The 18937-nt window shown below is 40.4% G+C and overlaps 1 protein-coding gene across 7 annotated transcripts in view; it reads right to left on the reverse strand.

Annotated features, from left to right (window-relative positions):
* LOC122091716 (cold-responsive protein kinase 1-like) overlaps positions 1-17926 on the reverse strand; it is a 45030-nt gene extending 27104 nt beyond the window's left edge. Inside the window, exons 1-6 of one of the 7 annotated variants that reach the window (XM_042661811.1) lie at positions 17212-17502; positions 16635-17110; positions 16073-16172; positions 15411-15523; positions 7090-7300; positions 6766-7003 (exon numbers count right to left, since the gene is read on the reverse strand). In XM_042661811.1, coding sequence (XP_042517745.1) covers positions 6766-7003; positions 7090-7300; positions 15411-15523; positions 16073-16148 — 638 coding nt within the window. In that variant the 5' untranslated portion in view covers positions 16149-16172; positions 16635-17110; positions 17212-17502. Of the gene's footprint in view, positions 1-6765; positions 7004-7089; positions 7301-15410; positions 15524-16072; positions 16173-16634; positions 17137-17211; positions 17505-17632 lie in introns of those variants that run through there. The other 6 variants (XM_042661810.1, XM_042661815.1, XM_042661813.1 and 3 more) reach the window with 6 other exon arrangements.
* Positions 17927-18937: the final 1011 nt, after the last annotated feature.

Genomic DNA, 18937 nt, shown 5'->3' on the forward strand with positions numbered 1-18937 from the left:
ACTCTCGTTCTTCTTAAAATATTTGGGATTCCATTTCCTTTGACATTAAAGGAAAGCTTGCCTTTACTTGCTAGACAAAACCAATTTGCCCCCTTGGGCGAAATCGCTAACAACATCGAAGCTCCATCCCTGCTTGTCGGTTCTGCTGATGGTGACCTTCCTTTGGCGTCTGACTTTGACGACTCCGATGGAAGCTCCGAGGATAGCTCTGATGAGAACTCTCCTAGAGAATCCTCTACCGACTCCTCTGGCTCGATATCCGATAGCAACACTTCCGATTCTGACGGTAGTACCTCGGATCCTGATGGAGACCACTTGTCCTTGGTTTCTCGTGCCTCAAGGCCTTCCTCCCCAGAGACGGAACCAACGACTACATCTTCGAAGGCGCTCGAAGACAACCCTCTTATCATTGCGGAGGGGGCACGTGCCTGTGATAGCACATCTTCTCCTCTCCCAGAGACCGATAGTGGGCCTCCAAACGTCAATGTTACTGAGCCCAAACCCTTAGACCAAACCCCTGAACCGGACATCCTAAACCAACTCAGACCCAACACTTTACTTTCGACCAACCATTTTGGGCTCCCATCCTCTCCCCAAGCCCAGAACCCATCTATCCATTCTTCGACCCTTACCCATCACCTTCCGGACTCAAATCTGGACTATGCTATAACCCGCAAAAACATTCCATCTTCTTCACCCAATAGGCCCTCTTCGTCTGGAAATTCCAATCCCAGGTGCCCCCCACTAAAGCTAAGCGCAAACTTGCGGCCAAGTCCTCCTTGCCCCAAGGCTCAAATCTCTCTCAATCCCAGCCTCCCAACAGTGCTCCCGGGCATATCAGAGATGAAGCAAGTCTCGGCCTTCCGCCAATCCTATTGGTTCCACCTCCCAGGACCATTTGCAGCCCTCTCCCAAGAGTAACTGATGTCTCAAGGTTTTGTTTGGAACACCAGGGACCTCAATTACCCTTTAAAACATGCAGTTGTGCGCCTTCTTATTAAAGATCTCACGTCCTCCTTTTGTTGCCTCCTGGAAACCCATCTCAAAGAGCCCAACCTATCCAAAATCACTTCTGCCATTGCCCCTGGCTGGTCATTTCTGTCCAACCATTCCTCCCACCCCAATAGCCGCATCTACTTTCTGTAGGACAACATTAAACTCAATGTCACCCCTATATCCTCCTCTTCCCAATATCTTCACCTTTCCATCTCTAACATTGCCTGCAGCTCCAAATTCTTCCTCGCTTCTGTTTATGCTTCCAACAGAATAGCAGACCGTGACATCTTCTGGAATGACCTTAGACTGATTGCCAACCAAATTGACTCCCAACCATGGGGAATATGTGGTGACTTTAATGTGATCAGATTCATAAATGAGAAGCAGGGAGGAAACCCACCAAACATGGCTTCTATTGAGGCTTTTAATACCTACATTGAAGACATTGTTGTTGAAGATCTCTTAGATGGTCTGGAATGGAATACATTTGGAACAACAAAAGATTGGCCCAGACCCCATTGCTTATAAATTGGACAAAATGCTTATTAATGAAGCATGGCTCACTGCCTTTCCTTCCTCTCATGCCTCCTTTGAAGCCTCAACCACCTCAGACCATAGACCCATCTCCCTCCTTATTCAACCCTATACCTCTTTCGGCCCCAAACCCTTCAAATTCTATGACATGTGGATCTCCCACCCTAACTTTCCCATCATTGTAAAGGAAGCTTGGTTAAAACTTGTCCATGCCTACTCCAACCCTCTTAGCCCTGGCCAAAAAGCTGAGGAATGTCAAAACTGCCCTCAGAGAATGGAATACTAACTCTTTCGGGAATATTTCTTCTCAAGTTATTGATTGCAGGAACAAGCTCACTTCTATTCAATTTCATCTGCAGTCTGATCCCCTTGATTCCTCTCTGGTTGATGAAGAGAAGGTTGAGGCAGCCCATCTCTCCACTCTTCTTGCCCAAGAGGAGAGTTTCATGAGACAAAAATCCAGGATTAACTGGCTGGAGCTTGGTGACTTTTAACACTACCTACTTGCACAAATCAGTAAAGGCCAAGAACAACTTTAACTCTATCACCAAGCTGACCAACTCTGTTGGTACCGAAGTCCACAAAGTGGATGAGATAAAAAATGTGGCTGTTGACTATTACAAGAACCTATTCATGAAGGATCCAACTCCTCCTTCCCCCATTCCGGATGGTCTCCTAAACAAGTTCATTCCAGCCAACATGTCTTCTTCTCTTCTAGCCATCCCCACTGATGACGAGATTACTACTATCATCTTCTCTAATAAGGAAAGCAAAGCCTCGGGTCCCGATGGGTTTAGCATGGGATTCTTTTCGTCCAATTGGGAGCTCATAAAAAAGGACATAATCACAGCAGTCAGAAGCTTCTTCTTCAACCCCAGCCAAATCAAAGGGATTAGTCACACTTTTCTTTGTCTCATTCCAAAGAAAGAGGGAGCCGATGATATGAAAGATTTCAAACCAATCTCTCTCTGCAACCTTCTCTATAAGTTCATTGCAAAAATCTTGGCAAATAGAATCAAGCTTGTGGTTGACTCTCTTGTTAGCAATAATCAGTCGGCCTTTATCCCTGGGAGAAGTATTGGAAATAACATCCTCCTCTGCCATGAAATAGTTTGAGGGTTTGATAGAAAATCCCATTCCTCTACAGCTCTCGTGAAGATAGACATCCACACTCCACAGGGCCTTTGACTCTTTGAGATGGGATTACATTGTCTTAGTCTTACAAAGCATGGGATTCCCTCCAGGTTTCATCAATTGGATCTACCACTGCATTGCCTCCCCTCACTTCTCAGTCTTAGTGAATCGCAGTCTGACTGGTTACTTCCCTCCTTCTGTGGGTATAAGACAGGGTTGCCCCCTCTCCCCATACATATTTTGCCTTGTCATGGAAGTCCTTTCCAGAAGTTTACAAGTGGCAACTGACCAGAATCACATATCAGCCATCCCCAAGTGTAAGGCTAGTAACCTCACTCATCTTGCCTTTACTGATGACTTGATGATCTTCTCCATAGTAGATTTCTTCAGTGGATAGCATCATGTTATGTTTGTCTCAGTTTGCCACTATGTCAGGTCTCCACATTAACCCTGCAAAATCCCTCATCTTCTTATTGGGTATCTTTGACACTGCCAAATCTTCCCTCCTTGAGCAATCTGGCTTCTACTTAGGGACCCTTCCGCTGAAACACCTTAGGCTCCCTCTCATTCCAGCTAGGCTCTCTACCCATCATTGCACTCCTATGCTTGATCTCATCAGAAAGCGGCTTCAACTTTGGAAAGGAAAGCTTTTATCCTCTGTGGGTCGTCTGGAGCTCATCAGATCTATCCTCCAAGCTTCTTATATTTACTGGTCAGGTATCTACGGGCTGCCGGTTTCCATTTCATCCAAGTTGGAATCCATATTTGCCTCCTTCCTGTGGAAAGGTAAACAATGTTCCAGAGATTTCTTCGGCCCATCAGTTAGGTTGTAATTTGCCTTCCCAAAGCCGAAGGGGGGCTTGGCTTGAGAAGGATCAAGGATGTCAAAGTGGCAGGTATAATCAAGTTGGCTTGGAAAATTATATCCAAGAAGAACAATATATGGGTAGATTGGGTATACTCAAACCACCTCAGATCCTATTCATTTTAGACAGTTAAGGTCCCCGCAGATGCTTCATGGGTTTGGCGTAAGACCATAACTATCCAGCCCTCCATCTCATCAGTCATCTCCTATTAAATTGGCAATAGGGAAGACACCTACCTTTGGCTTGACCTTGGCACCCCAAAGGAATTTTATATCACACTATAAGTGCCAGGAATATATACATCTCAGGCTTGCCCAAGCTTGCTCATGTGGCTGATATTTTATCCTCTGGCAATTGGTCCCCTCCAGTCCAGAGTTCTCTCCTTGCTGACATTTGGAACTCTCTGCCAATCATTCCAGCCTCCCACTAGCAAAGGCAAGACACTATTCACTGGATGCCTTCCCCCTCGAAGCTCTGCTCAGCTAAGGCAGCTTGGGAGTTTGTCAAGACTCAGGGCCAAACCTCTCCATGGCACAGACTTAGGGCCCGTTGATAACGTTTCAAGAAACACGTTTCTGCTGTTTCTGTGTCCAAAAAAGGCAGAAACGGAACAAAAAGCGTTTGATAAAATCATTTCGTTTCACTTGTTTTCAAAAATAGAAATTGAAATTTCTACCTATTTATGGTTCAAGAAATGACCCAGGCACTTGTTTCGCCGTTTCTGGAAATGACTCGTGGCCATTCTTTCGTTGGTTACTATCGACTTCCAAAAACATGACTTATCAAACACCTTCAATTCCATTTATGTTTCTAGAAACAGAAATTTATGTTTCTGCCGTTTCTTGAAACAAAAACGATTGAAACGTTATCAAACGGGCCCTTATATGGTTCCCTCACCATATCCCCGACCAGAGCTTCACGGCCTGGAGAGTTTTCACCAACTCCTTGCCCACTCTAGATTTCCTCATTCAGAGAGGTATTCCAACTGATCCCTTTTGCATCCTTTGCGGCAATGAGCTTGAGACGATAGATTACCTCTTCTTTGCTTGCATCGTCTCCTCCATCTGGAAAGGAATTTTGGACAAATGCTGGCCAGCCAACCAAGATATCCTTGCTTTTCACTGAGAATGGATCTGGATGGATATGACTTTCCATGGAAAATCTATTTGTGATACTATGGGAAAGCTCACCTTCTGTGCAACGCTCAACCAAATCTGTATGGAAAGAAATCATAGGAAATGTACTTCCAACTCTCGCTGTCATGATAAGATTTGGAGCTCCATATCCTTTGATGTCAAGGCTACGGTTTCCCGGATGTCCTCCTTTTGTATCCCCTCCCCTAGAAATAGACATATTGTAAATTCTAGGGATCTTCCCAGCTCCACCATCAAGAATAGCTCCCCTACCTAAGGTGTTCTGTTTCTCTGCCCCCTCCCCTCTTAAGGGGCTGTAATTTTTCTTTTCTCTCGCTTGGTAATGAACTATTTATTCACCCACAAGAAAAAAAAAAAAAAAAAAAAAAAAAAAAAAAAAGGAAAGCTTTCTTCTATCCAATTTTCATGTATGAACTCCCCAAGGAACAAGCATATTGTTGTTTCCTGGGGATTTCCTCTTTCTAGTCTCCAACCCTCTTCTTCTTAAGGATTTGGGCTTTTTGTATTTTATTTTCTTTCTTTCTTCCCCCTTTGGGACTTTGTACTTTTCCTTCTCTTTGGTAGTGAATTATATTATTCACCCAAAAATAGATATTGATGAGGTGGAAACGAGGGGAGAGAGGAAATGGTCAATGATAGTGAAAATAAGGAAAGATAAGGAAGTACTAATTGTAACTGCTCTTGTATTAATCCTCTTAAGGAAGAGAACAGATCTGGATCTTCCATCAGGCATCCCCAAGATGCTCTTGCATTAATTTCTCTATGATAGAAAGACTCGTCAAATCTTAAAAGTGAGGAATAATCATAACCGCACTATGAATACACTGTGTGTTCATCTGACAGTTCACACTAGCATATCAGAACAGTCAGATATTGAACATCCAGAAATTGTGAAGGTATAGAGGGCTTGGGTTAGTGACTTACAGATTTTCTTTCCTTGACCAAATTTGGTTGATTTCTCAGTTACAATTCTGTATTAGAACCTGAACCAATTCTGAGCTGTTATTTGGAGCCTGAATTGCTATATTTTGGGGTTGATTACACCTGTAATCAGCTTGACATTATGTCCTGTGACCATTCTATTGTTTGATTCCTCCCCTTTACTAGTAAGCCTAGCTTCCATTATTCTTTTTCTTTCTTCTTTCTGTTTCTGTCCTCCTATCGAATCCCTTGATTTTTCTGTTGAGATGTATTAGTTTATACTGATAATTTTTGTTGGACTGGGAGAAAGTCCTTCAACTCCTCCATACCTGATCAGGACTCCTAGTTTTAGGCCAACCAGAATAGTTCTCTTTGAGATAATAAATTTTCTTTAATTCTGGTTCTTGTTCCTTTTCCCTGCAATCCCGTTGCAAGCTAATCTCCTGCTAGAATTCTCCTGGTTCAAGATTAGTTTTGCATTTTTATGTATCATAATATCTCTCAACAGAGCAAGAAAGTGGGGACAGGCATCCACAAAACAGGCTCACAGACATGAAGCAAATGCATGAAAGAGATTACCAAATGTAATATACTTTTCGATCAATGAATTTTGTTTCACTATTAAAAAAAAAAAATATGCAGGAACATTACCATCACAACATAATAACAATAAGAAAAGCACATGTAACCAATTTTATGTTTCCTCATTCATGAAAGGTTAATGAACCACAATTGAACTTTGATCATTTGAATTGGAACGTTCATTGTTATTTATCTAATTGCTTGATTCCATGTACTAGATTCCAGTACAAAAAGTTACAGAAGACTGCACTACAGATCTATAGAACAGGGTGTAGCTGATTGAAAAATTTTAGACACATAATGCCAATGAACCTATTAAATAAAATAAAATAAGAGAAGAAAGAGAGAAAATGATATGCATGGTATTTATGCTTAATAAATCAATAAATGGTCAAGAAAGAGCACTAAGGTAATCAAATTTCCAACAAAAATTAGGCAAGTGATCATCTTTATTTTTTCTTAGTGTTGAATAAAAGTAGAAAGATGCAATCGTATGCCAGTGTGGGAACTAATGACATTATGCTAAAAAATAAAATAAATGAAGTACCAAAATTATTATAATATGAAAGATTACTTACGTTGTTCCTGCTATTCGTGTGCTTATATGAGTAATATTTTCTGGGAAAAGTTTAGCCAACCCAAAGTCTCCAATTTTAGGGACAAAGTCCTTGTCAAGAAGTATATTACTAGCTTTGATGTCTCTATGTACAATATGTGGCTCCAGCTCTTCGTGGAGGAAAGCCAGACCTCTGGCAGTCCCAATACAAATGGCAGATCTTCTACTCCAGTCCAACATAATGGCTTTACTTTTAGTCCCTAAAAGAACAAGAAAACAAACTTTCCATAAAGTTCATTTTAAGAAATCAAAAAAGTTATTCACCCGCATCGATCATTGAAATTACCTAATAATGCACGGTCAAGGCTATTATTTTCAACATATTCGTAGACCAAAATCCTATTATTCCCTTGGATACAGCAGCCAAGTAACTCAACTAGGTTAGGATGCTTAACATTTTTGACAGTTTGAATCTCATTCAAGAATTCATTCACCCCTTGTCTTGATTCAGCAGAAAGTGCCTTCACAGCAACTTGTGTTCCATCTTGAAGGATTCCCTAGAAAAAAAACACCAACGAAAAGTACTTAATGAAGACATTTCAGACATGAGGATAGCAGAACCATTTTATCATGCCTCACTATCTCCAGTGTAGAATGTAAATTCTGAAGTTAGTGATCAGTAGAAAAATCCATGCCCATTAAAACTTGAACATTTTAAAGCTCCTAAGCGATGATAATCAAGTGAAAAGTAAACAGTGAGATTATGAAGTCAATTTATCTAGATTTATCTTCTTTTCTAATTCTCTGCCAGCAATGTTTTCTGTATATACTCAGTTTAGGTGAAATAATGAAAGGAACATCTCCCAAGAAGGGTACAGAGCAAATTTTCCCACAAAAATTCAAAGGATAGGATGAATTGAGCATGCACAACCAACAACAAAAAACAACAAACTCAGCCTTATCCCAAGTTAAGATATATAAAAAGATGATCACAATGAATATTGCATCATGTGGTCCCAATCTGCGTTCATTACTGGGAGAAGCATTGCAGACAACATCATTCTTTGTCATTAGATTGTCAAAGGATTTGATCGTAAATCCCACTTTTCTGCTGCCCTTCTCAAAATTGATATGCTCAAGGGTCTGACTCTATTAGCTAGGACTTCATCATTAATGTCTTGCTTCAGATATGTTTTCCCCCTTCCTTTGTTCATTGGATTCACTCTTACATTCCTCCCCTTGCTTTTTTGTCTTGATTAATGGCAGCCCTGCAGGCTATTTTCCGTCTATTCTGGGTATCAGACAAGGCTGTCCCCTTCCTCTTCTCTCTTGACCTTGAAGTCCTTTCTAGATCCATTCAATCTTCCACCGACCAACTCCTCATCCCTCCCATTCCCAAATGTAAATCTCTCATGCTCACCCACCTTGCTTTTGCGGATGATCTTATGATCTTCTCCAAGGCTGATCCTCTCTCCATCTTCTCCATCATGTCCTCTCTTCATTTCTTTGAAAGTCTCTCGGGCCTCCGCATCAACCTTCTCAAATCTAGCCTCTTTCTCTGAAGCCTCTCAAGCTCTCCTCCTTGGCCTCATAGGGTTTTCCAATGGATCCCTTCCGGCCAAATTCCTACACCTACCTCTCATCACCTGTAGGCTCTCTACCCATCATTACTCCCCCATGCTTGATCTTCTGAGAAAAAGGATGAAGCTTTGGAAAGGCAAGCTCTTTTCTTATGCAGGCTACCTCATCCCCATCATATCGATTCTCTAGTCCATGTACCTCTATTGGTTGGGCATCTTTGTCCTACTGGCTTCTACCATCAAGTATATTGAAAGCCTCTTCTGTTCCTTCCTTAGGAAAGGCACGTATTCGACCAAGTTCCTTCATCCCCTAAGCTAGGACAAAATCTACCCCCCCAAATTTGAAGGAGGCCTTGGGTGAGAATAAACAAAGAGGTCAATTCTGTGGGAATCCTTAAGCTCATTTGGAAAATTACTTCTAAGCATAAAAGCATCTAGGTTGATCGGGTCTTCTCCTCCCCCCTTAAGCACAATTCTCTTTGCATCGCCCCCTTTCCCTATGATGCCTCCTAGATCTGGGGGGGAAATTCTCTGTCTCCGGCCCACTGCTCTAAATGCCATTTCCTTTTCCAATGGCAACGACCAGTCAACTTCCCTCTAGCTAGATCCCTAACACCCCTCAGGGATTCTACTCATCGGGGTTGGCAGAAATGCCCATGTTTAATCCATCATCTCTAACAATGGCGGCCCCCCCCCCACTTCTCCCCCTCCTCATGTTAATCTTTGGTCCTCTCTCCCGCCCCTTCCCCTTGGCCACCGTGGAAAGGAAGATAAATGTATCTAGCTCCCCTCCACCACTGGGACTTTCTCTTCTTCTTCTGTTTGGGACTTCATCAGATCCACTGGCCCTATTGCCCCTTAGCGCAACATCATTTGGTTCAAAGGTCACATTACTCGCCATAGCTTCATAGATTGGCGCACTATATCTAACCGCCACCCCACGCAATCCTTCCTCATTCACCGTCATATCCATGTCTTCCCCTTTTGCTGCCTTTGTCAGAGTGGCATTGATGACACCAACCACAACTTTTTCTCCTGCCCTTTCTCCTCCTTGGTCTAGAAGAGAGTCCTTCACAGTTTTTGGCCACCTAGAAGGCATATTCTCCCCCAAGAAAAGGAATGGATCTGGATGGATATGACTTTTGTAGGCTCCTCAATTTGTGACATATTGGGCAAGTTAGCTTTCTGCGCAACCATCAATCACCTCTAGATAGAGCGAAACATTCGTAGATGGACTTCCAACTCCCGCTCTTTGGATCAAATTTGGAAGGCCATCTACTTTTATGTTAACTCAAAGCTCAGATCTCTCCGCTACCATATAGTCTCCAGCTCCCCAAGGAACAGGCTCATTGTTTCTCCCTAGAGCCTCGTGGCTAATATTATTTCCCCCCAGTGATGTTCCCCCTTTTGTTTCGCTTTTGGTGCAGTTCTTGTTGGAGCTCCCCTTTACTTATGATTTCTTTTCTGTCCAGCTTGCCTTTTTTGAAAGGTCCTAGCCTTATTTCCCCTCCCCCCTTTTTTCCATTATATATTCTTTTCTCTCTCGGTAATAAATAAATTTATTTATCCAAGAAAAGAAAAAGGGTCCAAATAGAGAATGTGGGAAGGAGGCAAAAAGATGAGAGATGAGAAATAGAAGATGAGAGTCAGAGGAAAGAGACACAGCCCAATAGGTCAGGAGAATCTAAGCTAAATGGGGTCAGCAACATGGATCCTAGCCCTCCAAAAGGCTCTATCCAAGGTCATACTTGGGACAAGACAAAGACTATGCATGCCATTCCTCACTATTTCTCCTATAGTTATTTTAGGCCTTCCCCTAGCTCTTATAACTCCTTCAAAATTAATCAAATCACTCTTCCTTATTGGGGAGTCCTCAGGCCTCCTTTGAACATGGTCATACCACCTCAAACAACTTTCCTGGAGCTTGTCGTTGATCAGGGCAACTCCCAAGTCAGCTCTAATGTGCTCATTCCTTACCTTATCCTTCCTAGTTTTGTCGCACATCCATCTAAACATCCTCATCTCTGTTAGACATAGCTTCTCTATATGGCACTTCTTAACTGCCCAGCATTCTGCCCCATACATCAAAACTGGTCACACAACAGTCCTATAAAATTCTCCTTTAAGCTTTAAAGGGATAAGTCGGTCACATAACACTCCAGATGCACAACCACTGGTTAGAATTACTAACTAACAGAAAATTTTCATAGTCAATTAACTTTAAGGCAGATCCTAATGAACCTCATAAATGCAAGACCTCTGTCAATGTAGTACATAGTAGTGCACGAGTGAACATCACCTGAGAAGTGTGAGATCGAGAACCCAATGCCCCTCAACACAACAAAGCCTTCTCTCAATGATTTGGGGTCAAGAAGAAAAGCCTACTTGTCTTATCCAAATAATATAGTAGGGCCATTTTTCTACTAGGTCATAAAGAAAAGGGAGAAGGATAGGCACGCTGCCTGCGTACCACATACTAGCGAGCACCAATGGGGGTGTGGGATGGGGCATCATACAGGAGGGGCATGCGGGTCATTCCTAAGGGGGGAAAGAGAGAGATAGACACAATGCCCGCTAGTGTGAGGCACACGGGCGGCGTGCCCATCCTTTTCCCTTGAAAATTAGGTCTTTTCTCAAGCCATGGTTTCAAGTATCAGGATTGGATCAGCAAAACCCAATCCACCAACACAATAATGGACTCTTCCCCCACCCCCCCCCCAAAAAAAAGGGTTGACCGGGTCCTTTTAATAACAATACTTGGCATAGTTATGAAGGCGTTGCCTAGGGGTCCAAGTGTATTCCTGAGAGCTGGAGACCCCTCAACTTAGGTTATCTATAAAAGGTAACTGCCTTGGTTCTACAGGCATCGCCTAAGACCCCTTGGTCCTCTAGGTGCCTGAGCAGATGCCTTTATGTATATAAATATTTTTTATTATTATATGAAATGATACTATTTCTAAAAATCATATTACTTGTACATATGGTATCATGCAACTGAAAAGCATGAAATCAATCACTTAGTTATAGAAAATATAAAAAAAATAAAACTCTGTAGATTTGATGGTGGCCTACCAAAGCAAGGGAATAACCAACAGGGCTGCCATTAACTAGGACGTAAGAGGGGAAGGAGATAGAAGAGTGAATCCAATGGATGATATGTTAGACATGTTGACAGGAGCCTCTATCTTTTCAATGATAGATTTGAGGAGTGGATATCAACAAAACCGGATCCACCCTGGAGATGAGCGGAAGACAGCATTTAAGACAAAGGATGGATTGTATGAATGGAAGGTTATGCCCTTTGGTCTTACCAATGCCCCTAGCACATTCATGTGCGTGATGACTCATGTATTACGCCCCTTTATCGGCAAGATTCTTATTGTATATTTTTTTATGACATACTTATTTACAGCCGCACACAAGAAAAACATCTTAAACACTTGAAATGTGTGATGAGAGTGCTACAAGCTGAAAAGCTCTACAATAACTTGAAGAAGTGTTCCTTTATGTTGCCCGAGGTTCTGTTCCTTGGATTTATTGTGTCATCCAAAGGAGTTACAAGGATCCAGAGAAGATACAGAGCGTGATAGATTGACCGATACCCAAGACTTTAACTAAGGTTTGAAGTTTCAATGGTGTTGTCTTGTTCTACAGGAGGTTCATTCGGAATTTCAGAGCTATTATGGCACCAATTCCAGAGTGCATGAAAGGAGAAAAAGTGACCTTCCAATGAACTCCAGCCACCACTAAAGCATTCAAGGTGATCAAGCAGAAGATGACAAAAACCCCTATGCTTAGACTACCAAATTCTGACCTTATGTTTGAAGTGGCTACAGATGCATTCCCTGTTGGGATTAGAGGAGTGCTTGTAGGCGGGTCACCCAATTGCCTTCTATAGTAAAAAATTTAAATGAAATTAAAACAAGGTACTCCACCTATGATTTGGAACTCTATGTTGTTATTCAGATACTCAAGCACTGGAGGCATTAGATGAACTTCATATATTGCATACAAGTGAAAGGTGAGACTTCTCTTGATATTTTTTGTGCCCTTTTTCTAACCCATTTGGTTCTTCTCTTGGTTTGGAATCAATGAACCATTAAAGCTCTTCAACTATCTTCTCAAACCACCATTAATAGAGTAAAAATAACCTCCATTAAGCAACAAGGCCCATTCAATGGCTAACTAACAAAGGGGAAACTTCCCCTCTCAAAACAATAGGTTTCTTGTGCTCAAAACTCTGTTCTAAAGCTTCCAATAGATATAGCACGAAAAAACAAGGTAGCAACTTAAATGGACCAATTTGGCCTTATGGATCAAAAGTTATGGCAATTTGAAGTCAGATTAATGAGAAACAAGTATTTGGAATCTTTCCAACTGGCATAGGATACGTTGGTGGCGTGCAGAGGCGCAGGGCGCATCTCAACCATTAGATCAGATTTCAAAAAGTGATCTGGACCGTTGGATGAGCCTACAATAACAAATCGTGGTTGTACAATCTTAATAAAGAGGCTGACGCATCTATAAGGCAATGTTTCGTGCTCCTGTTGGCTAACGCATCTGTCTGTGCATCGCCAAATCAGCAGAGCCTAACCATAGGATCAGGATAAAGGAGCAATAGTCCTTAGTGACTATGAGGACCACGAACTTCGGAGAATTACACATAACCCCCTTGAACCAAACAATATATGTTGAAAGTCTTCATTGACTAACTTTCAGTAATTGCACAAAAAACCCTCCAATCCATAAAAAAATGTACTAAAACTCCCTAAGCAACCCGAGAGCTACTTTCAAACTAGATTTTGGAATTTCCAGACCAGTTCGGCAGAAACCTCCATAACTCTCTCATACGGATTCAGATCGAGTCAAAACGAAAAGGGTATAGACCACGACTCGAAGCTCTACAAACCTTCTGAACAACCCATCAACAGAATCGGCCATGTAAAAAGATCAAAATGTCCCTGAACATTGTGAAAGCCGTAACTTCTTTATTCGATATCAAAACGGGACAAATCCAGGTGCATTAGAAAGCATTTTTTATGCTCACAAGAGCTATGTAGGAGTCGACTTCCAAAAGGGTCATCATCAATGCCAAAAATGCCCTCGAGTGAAAAAAATCTAAAATTGCCAAATTCGGACCTAGAAATCCGCACTACCTACTATGGTTGAACCAAAGCACTCAAACACCATCACATTATCCACACAACATTGATATGTCATCAGAGAGACCATATACTACCATGTTATCACCTCTGACCATCTCAAGACAATGTGAGCATACTGAATTTACCAAAATACCCTTGCTGATGTCACTCATCACTAAAAGCACCAGAAACCCCTTCACATAAATATCCTTATGACCATAGTCCCTGTCTAATGTGAATTGACAGAAAAAACCTTACAGGTTGTACTCACAGTTTCGGATGTTGTAAAATAACCAAACTACCCCTAGTGCCACTGTGGAGTCTTGTGCACTTCTTCGAGCACTGTGGGACCATTCACCATTCTTTAACAAGCACTATGGGGCCCACAAACACACATCACTATCATGACTCTGGAAACTATCCAAGGACCCTCATCATCTATCTACCTTAACCTTGTCATATTGTCATATCAAGGAGTTGCCATTTCTGATACTCTCAACTGATACCATCTCTGACACTTTGGTGTTTCTGATACTCTCAATTGATGCTCTACCATCTCTGATACTCTGTGATCCCTGATACTCTATCAGCTCTAATACTTTGAGCCACTGCCACATCACTTAACAGTTGTACTGCTCTGCTGACTCAGAACATACTGTGTTGACAACAATGCAACACAACGTACACTATGTACAACATTCTAGTATTAAAACAATGTGTAGAGTAGGCAACATTACACAAGGTATACAATAGAGTTCAGTGTATACTACCAACCAAGGGTGCAAATCCAAACAACCACTTTGTGTAACTTTTCATGCAACATAAAGGTTTACATATGTTATATAGCCTTAAAATGCACTATTTCGGTAAAATTTCGGCCATTTTGGTTAGTTTCGGTCAAGCCAAAACAAGACTGACACTCTAGTAATGGATATGACCAGACCTCTCACGACCTTGCTGGAATCCCACCAACAGGGCAGTTAAATCACACAGACCACGAACAGAAACAAGCCAACTCTTTTATTAAAATAAATTGTTGAGAGCTTAACGGCTCTTACAAACTATATATGAAGTTGAGCGTATCTCATAATCTATGTAGGAAGCAGTGTCTAAACAATTTATTTAGAATATTTTATGATTTACTTTATTTAGGAAAATTTTGAGTTATTTTATTTAGGAAGAAATGTAATCTTTTATTTTGGGTAGTTATTAGTCCATTAGGGAGTCACCACTTTAAGTTTTATTTTGTTTCTAATTTTATTAGTTAGAATTTAGGAAGTAATTAGTAATTGCTATTTCAGTTTTAGATTTTAATTAGGCAAGTTTTAAATTCAGTTTATTATATAAAAGCATGTAACCCAAGGTATTAGACAGAAATTTGAACGATGAATTAAATATTTGGTTGAACCTTGTCGTTTGGTTGGTCGCGTGAATTCCTCCCCCTCCTCTATTGTTCCCTTCTTCCCTAAGGCCCTCTATCACAAATATACGCTCAAAAGTATAAAATTCTCAACATTGTTAGCTTTCAAAATTTTCAAGAATGTTGAGAAATGAAAGAAGATGGACATGTATAGAGTCTGAATCCCTGTTCATATAGTTTTTTTGTACCACAATGGACTTTAAACAAGAATATAAAAACCTCATAAGAAAATCTATGACAAATATATCCAAAAGTACAAGGACATTTATATTGTGACAAATGTCAAATTATAATCCCAGTGCACGAGGTTCCCACTATTGCAAGGTCTGGGAGGGGCAAATGTACGTAGCCTTACCCACTGCTTCGCAAAAGAGGTTGTTTCCAAAATATCAAATGCTAATTATACCTTTCAAAATTTTCACAAATGTTAACAAATGAAGGAAGATGGATAGACGGCGATTTTGAAAACAAGTTTATATATTTTCTTATTGTCACAGTGAAATTTAAACAAGCATGAAAATACCTTGTAAACTGTTCCAAACCCTCCTCGACCTAGCTTACTGCTTGCATTAAAACTTTTTGTTGCAGATTTCAATTCATTGTAAGAGAAGAATTTAATATCCCCTCGCAAAGGCACTGCAAAAATACCCCACAAGTCAAACATTGAGAACAGATGGAATTCCCAATGGTTCTGTTATATCAGTGATTACACTGCCATCATGGGTCCCATGGGACAAAAGAAACATATTTCATTGGTCAATTTTGCTTGCTCTCTCATTTTTCGGTTTCTAAGATGAGCCATTAAGGAGGTTGTGACAAATGCAATACATTCCAAAACAGAGAGGACCAGTCATCAAGAAACATAAGATATTCCTGTTCACAGACTGCTTTTCACTATATGTTACATCATTTACATGCATCTCCCTAGAAATAACCCCAAAAAAAAAGACGTCACAAAGTGCAAGTGTGGCATGGCAAGTAGCTAAGAGAAATTATTTATTCTTTTTAAACGCACTGAAGAACATGCATAAGTTTCTATCCAGCTGCATGTCAGGGGGAGGTCAGACAAAAAAAACTATGGGGATCTCCTACCATGTTAATTGACAGACCTTGTATATACATCAATAGCTTCTATCGGATGCATTGTCAAAAAAATTGTAAGCAAACACATCAAAACGTTCTTACCATTTTCCTCTTGATGAGTATGAGCATGATCCTTCCTTCTTCTTGTCACACAGGAGCCGAAGCAATGACAACTCATGTCAAACTGTCTGACTTCAATCTTCTGCAATTGTGAAAATACACCAAATTTACATTCCAATAATTCGATTTTAACAGCACTATACAATAACAAAAAACAATAAGGTAACCATTTAAAAAATCAAGATCACTGTGTCTTCAAAAGAGAATGGAGTTTTTTTCCTCGTCTCTGAGATTCAAGTGTATATTATTTTAACTTCAAATAAGAAAGGAAATCCAGAATAAATGTAAAAAACAAATAATTTTTATTTGATCCTGTCTGAACTGATTTGAAACCTTATATGGAAACAAAGGGAAACACACCTCAAAAGACAAAACTTAAAAGTCACTTTTTTTCAACTGTTTATGGGCCAAATAGCATGACTGGTAAAGATAGCTCGTCAACCTCTCTCTCTTGGTGATTAATCTATGTTTAACCCATTTAAAACTAGTCCCTCATAAGAATATATTCTCTTAAAACCATAGGAATCATGTCTTTTCACATTACCTCAATGTTGGTTTTGTGCTTTAACTTCTTGCATCAAATCACTTATTCATGGGAACAGAGCCATTGGTTCTTGCTACAGAAGATGAAACCATCCCAGTTGACTTATATAGTCTCCTATTGGTGCTACCGCTATCACCCAGGTGTATTCAGATTCTAATGATATTACTTACAGTCTGCCCACCAAATCTCGACACCTGATCTTAGCCACACATTGTATGAATGTGTTGCTTCTGTTGCCGCCATTCTGCCGTATAACCGCAAAGGGGTAGCTCAGTTGGCAAGGACCAATACCTCACAAATAAGAGGTCATGAGTTCAACTCTCATTCTGCCACATAGAAAGTACTGCATGTCTTAAGCCATCTTCCAGTACGAACTCCAAAGATGAAAATATTGTTCCAATCGATAGGTGTATTGAAATTAGCTTTGCAAGGTTGGAGTTAACCGTAAGGCACTTAAAAGTAGTACAGACCTAACTCTGAAGTCAGAAACCGACCCAATAAGTTCAGTAATCAACTTGGATAGGATCAAACTTCAAATTATAAGGGCTACAAAAATTAAAACACAACTGAATTAAACCTGAAACAAGCAATGAAAACGATTCAGGAAGACCGCCTGAAAATGCAGTCAGCTAATTGACGGCCTCACCGAAACCACAGTAACACCCGCCATGTATTCGAGTGAATCCCCAACCCCACTCATTCGAATACAACTCCAGATTCAGAGAGATACATCCAAGCCTCTCCAGAACGAGATTGTTTCTTGAGCATCTTGGGCACATTCTCAAAAACATTTCCTGGTTTCCAAGTAAATTTCGAAAACTATTTTCACAACAAGAGGGTGGGAAGGGTGGGGGCAAAACGATTTCAACGGTTACTGGCTCAAATCCAGACGTTGGTTTCAGCAGAAACAATAACATTGAAAATAAAAGATCAATTGCGTGGTGAGACCTAGAAAAAAAAGAATGAATAAGCTGCTCGAAAGTAGAAAATTCACTTACAATTCTGCAAACTGGATCAATTGCGAGGTGAGACCTAGAAAGCCGAGGAGAAAACGTTTGAGGTGCACGTGGTCTCTGTGAACGCTGCTGTGGCTGCCTTTCTCCGCCCTCTACTTCTCCTACCTCTGTTTCTTCTTCTTCTTGGGAAAAGGGAATCGAATAACACAGGTGCACGAGTCATTGCACTCTTTCGAAATGTATCAAACTTTCCCACCTGTATAAGGGGTTATTCTGAAAACGACAGTTTTGCCTCTTCTTCTATGTTTCAACCGCTATAGCGAAAACTTCCAACACTTCAGCTCAATTGTCGCATAGATATAAACGTTGCCCAATACCCCACGTCCACAGTTAGTCCAGATAACCATAGCGAAGTCCAACCATTTTGCCCAGACCACAGAATTAGTCTAACGAGATTCGAGAATCGCCAACAAATCGTGTGCGATACGTCGGTAATAGGTTACGTGTCAAACGGTTCGGTTTGATTCGATGTAAGACTATTTAGATAAAATTGAAATCGAACTATTTATTCAACGAAATCATTTATAATCGATTTTCTTATGTTTTCTAATATTTTATCTAAATGATTTCTTTATATTTAAAATTTTTAGTGAAATGAATATCAATTTCAACATTGAATTTAATTATTTATTGTTATCTATTTTTTTTTAATAGTTGTTTGATGTAAAGTTATTTTTTTATTAAACTGTATGTTAATTTTGCATTGAATGTTTTAAACTTATCATCTATATGTCACTCGGTTTGGTTTATTTAAACGGTTTAAATGATTCGATTCGATTTTATTTTATTTAAATTGTTTAACTAAATGGTCTAAATTTGAAAAACAAAATAAAATTAGTTATTAATGGACAATTTATAGTGCCACCCCCTAGAGAATGCCAGTATTATAGGAACATCCCCTCATCTTTCACCAATTAGACTCAGAACCCCTCTCATCCGTCTATATTAAGTGATGTTATAAAATGACAATTTAGCATTTATGAATAAAACACTCTTATCTTATTATCCCAAAAATACCCCCTCTTCGCTTGTATACCATTTCATTCTCTCCTTGTCACTTTCTCTCCTTCTATCCTTCTCTCCCTTCCTGCGACTTGTGATTCCGACATCCGAAACAAAGTCCATCGTCAGCGAGAATCGAAAATGGCCACCATTGAACATGGAACACAATCTTTAAAAACGCATTCGAATTGAAGCTCTAGCAGAGTAGAGATTAACTGATTCCATTTCTATTATATAAGTTCAGAGGAATTTAATCCAATAACCCCAAGAACAAAAACCTGAGAA

The sequence above is a fragment of the Macadamia integrifolia genome, chromosome 10, assembly GCF_013358625.1.
Source record: "Macadamia integrifolia cultivar HAES 741 chromosome 10, SCU_Mint_v3, whole genome shotgun sequence".
NCBI classification, from domain to species: domain Eukaryota; kingdom Viridiplantae; phylum Streptophyta; class Magnoliopsida; order Proteales; family Proteaceae; genus Macadamia; species Macadamia integrifolia.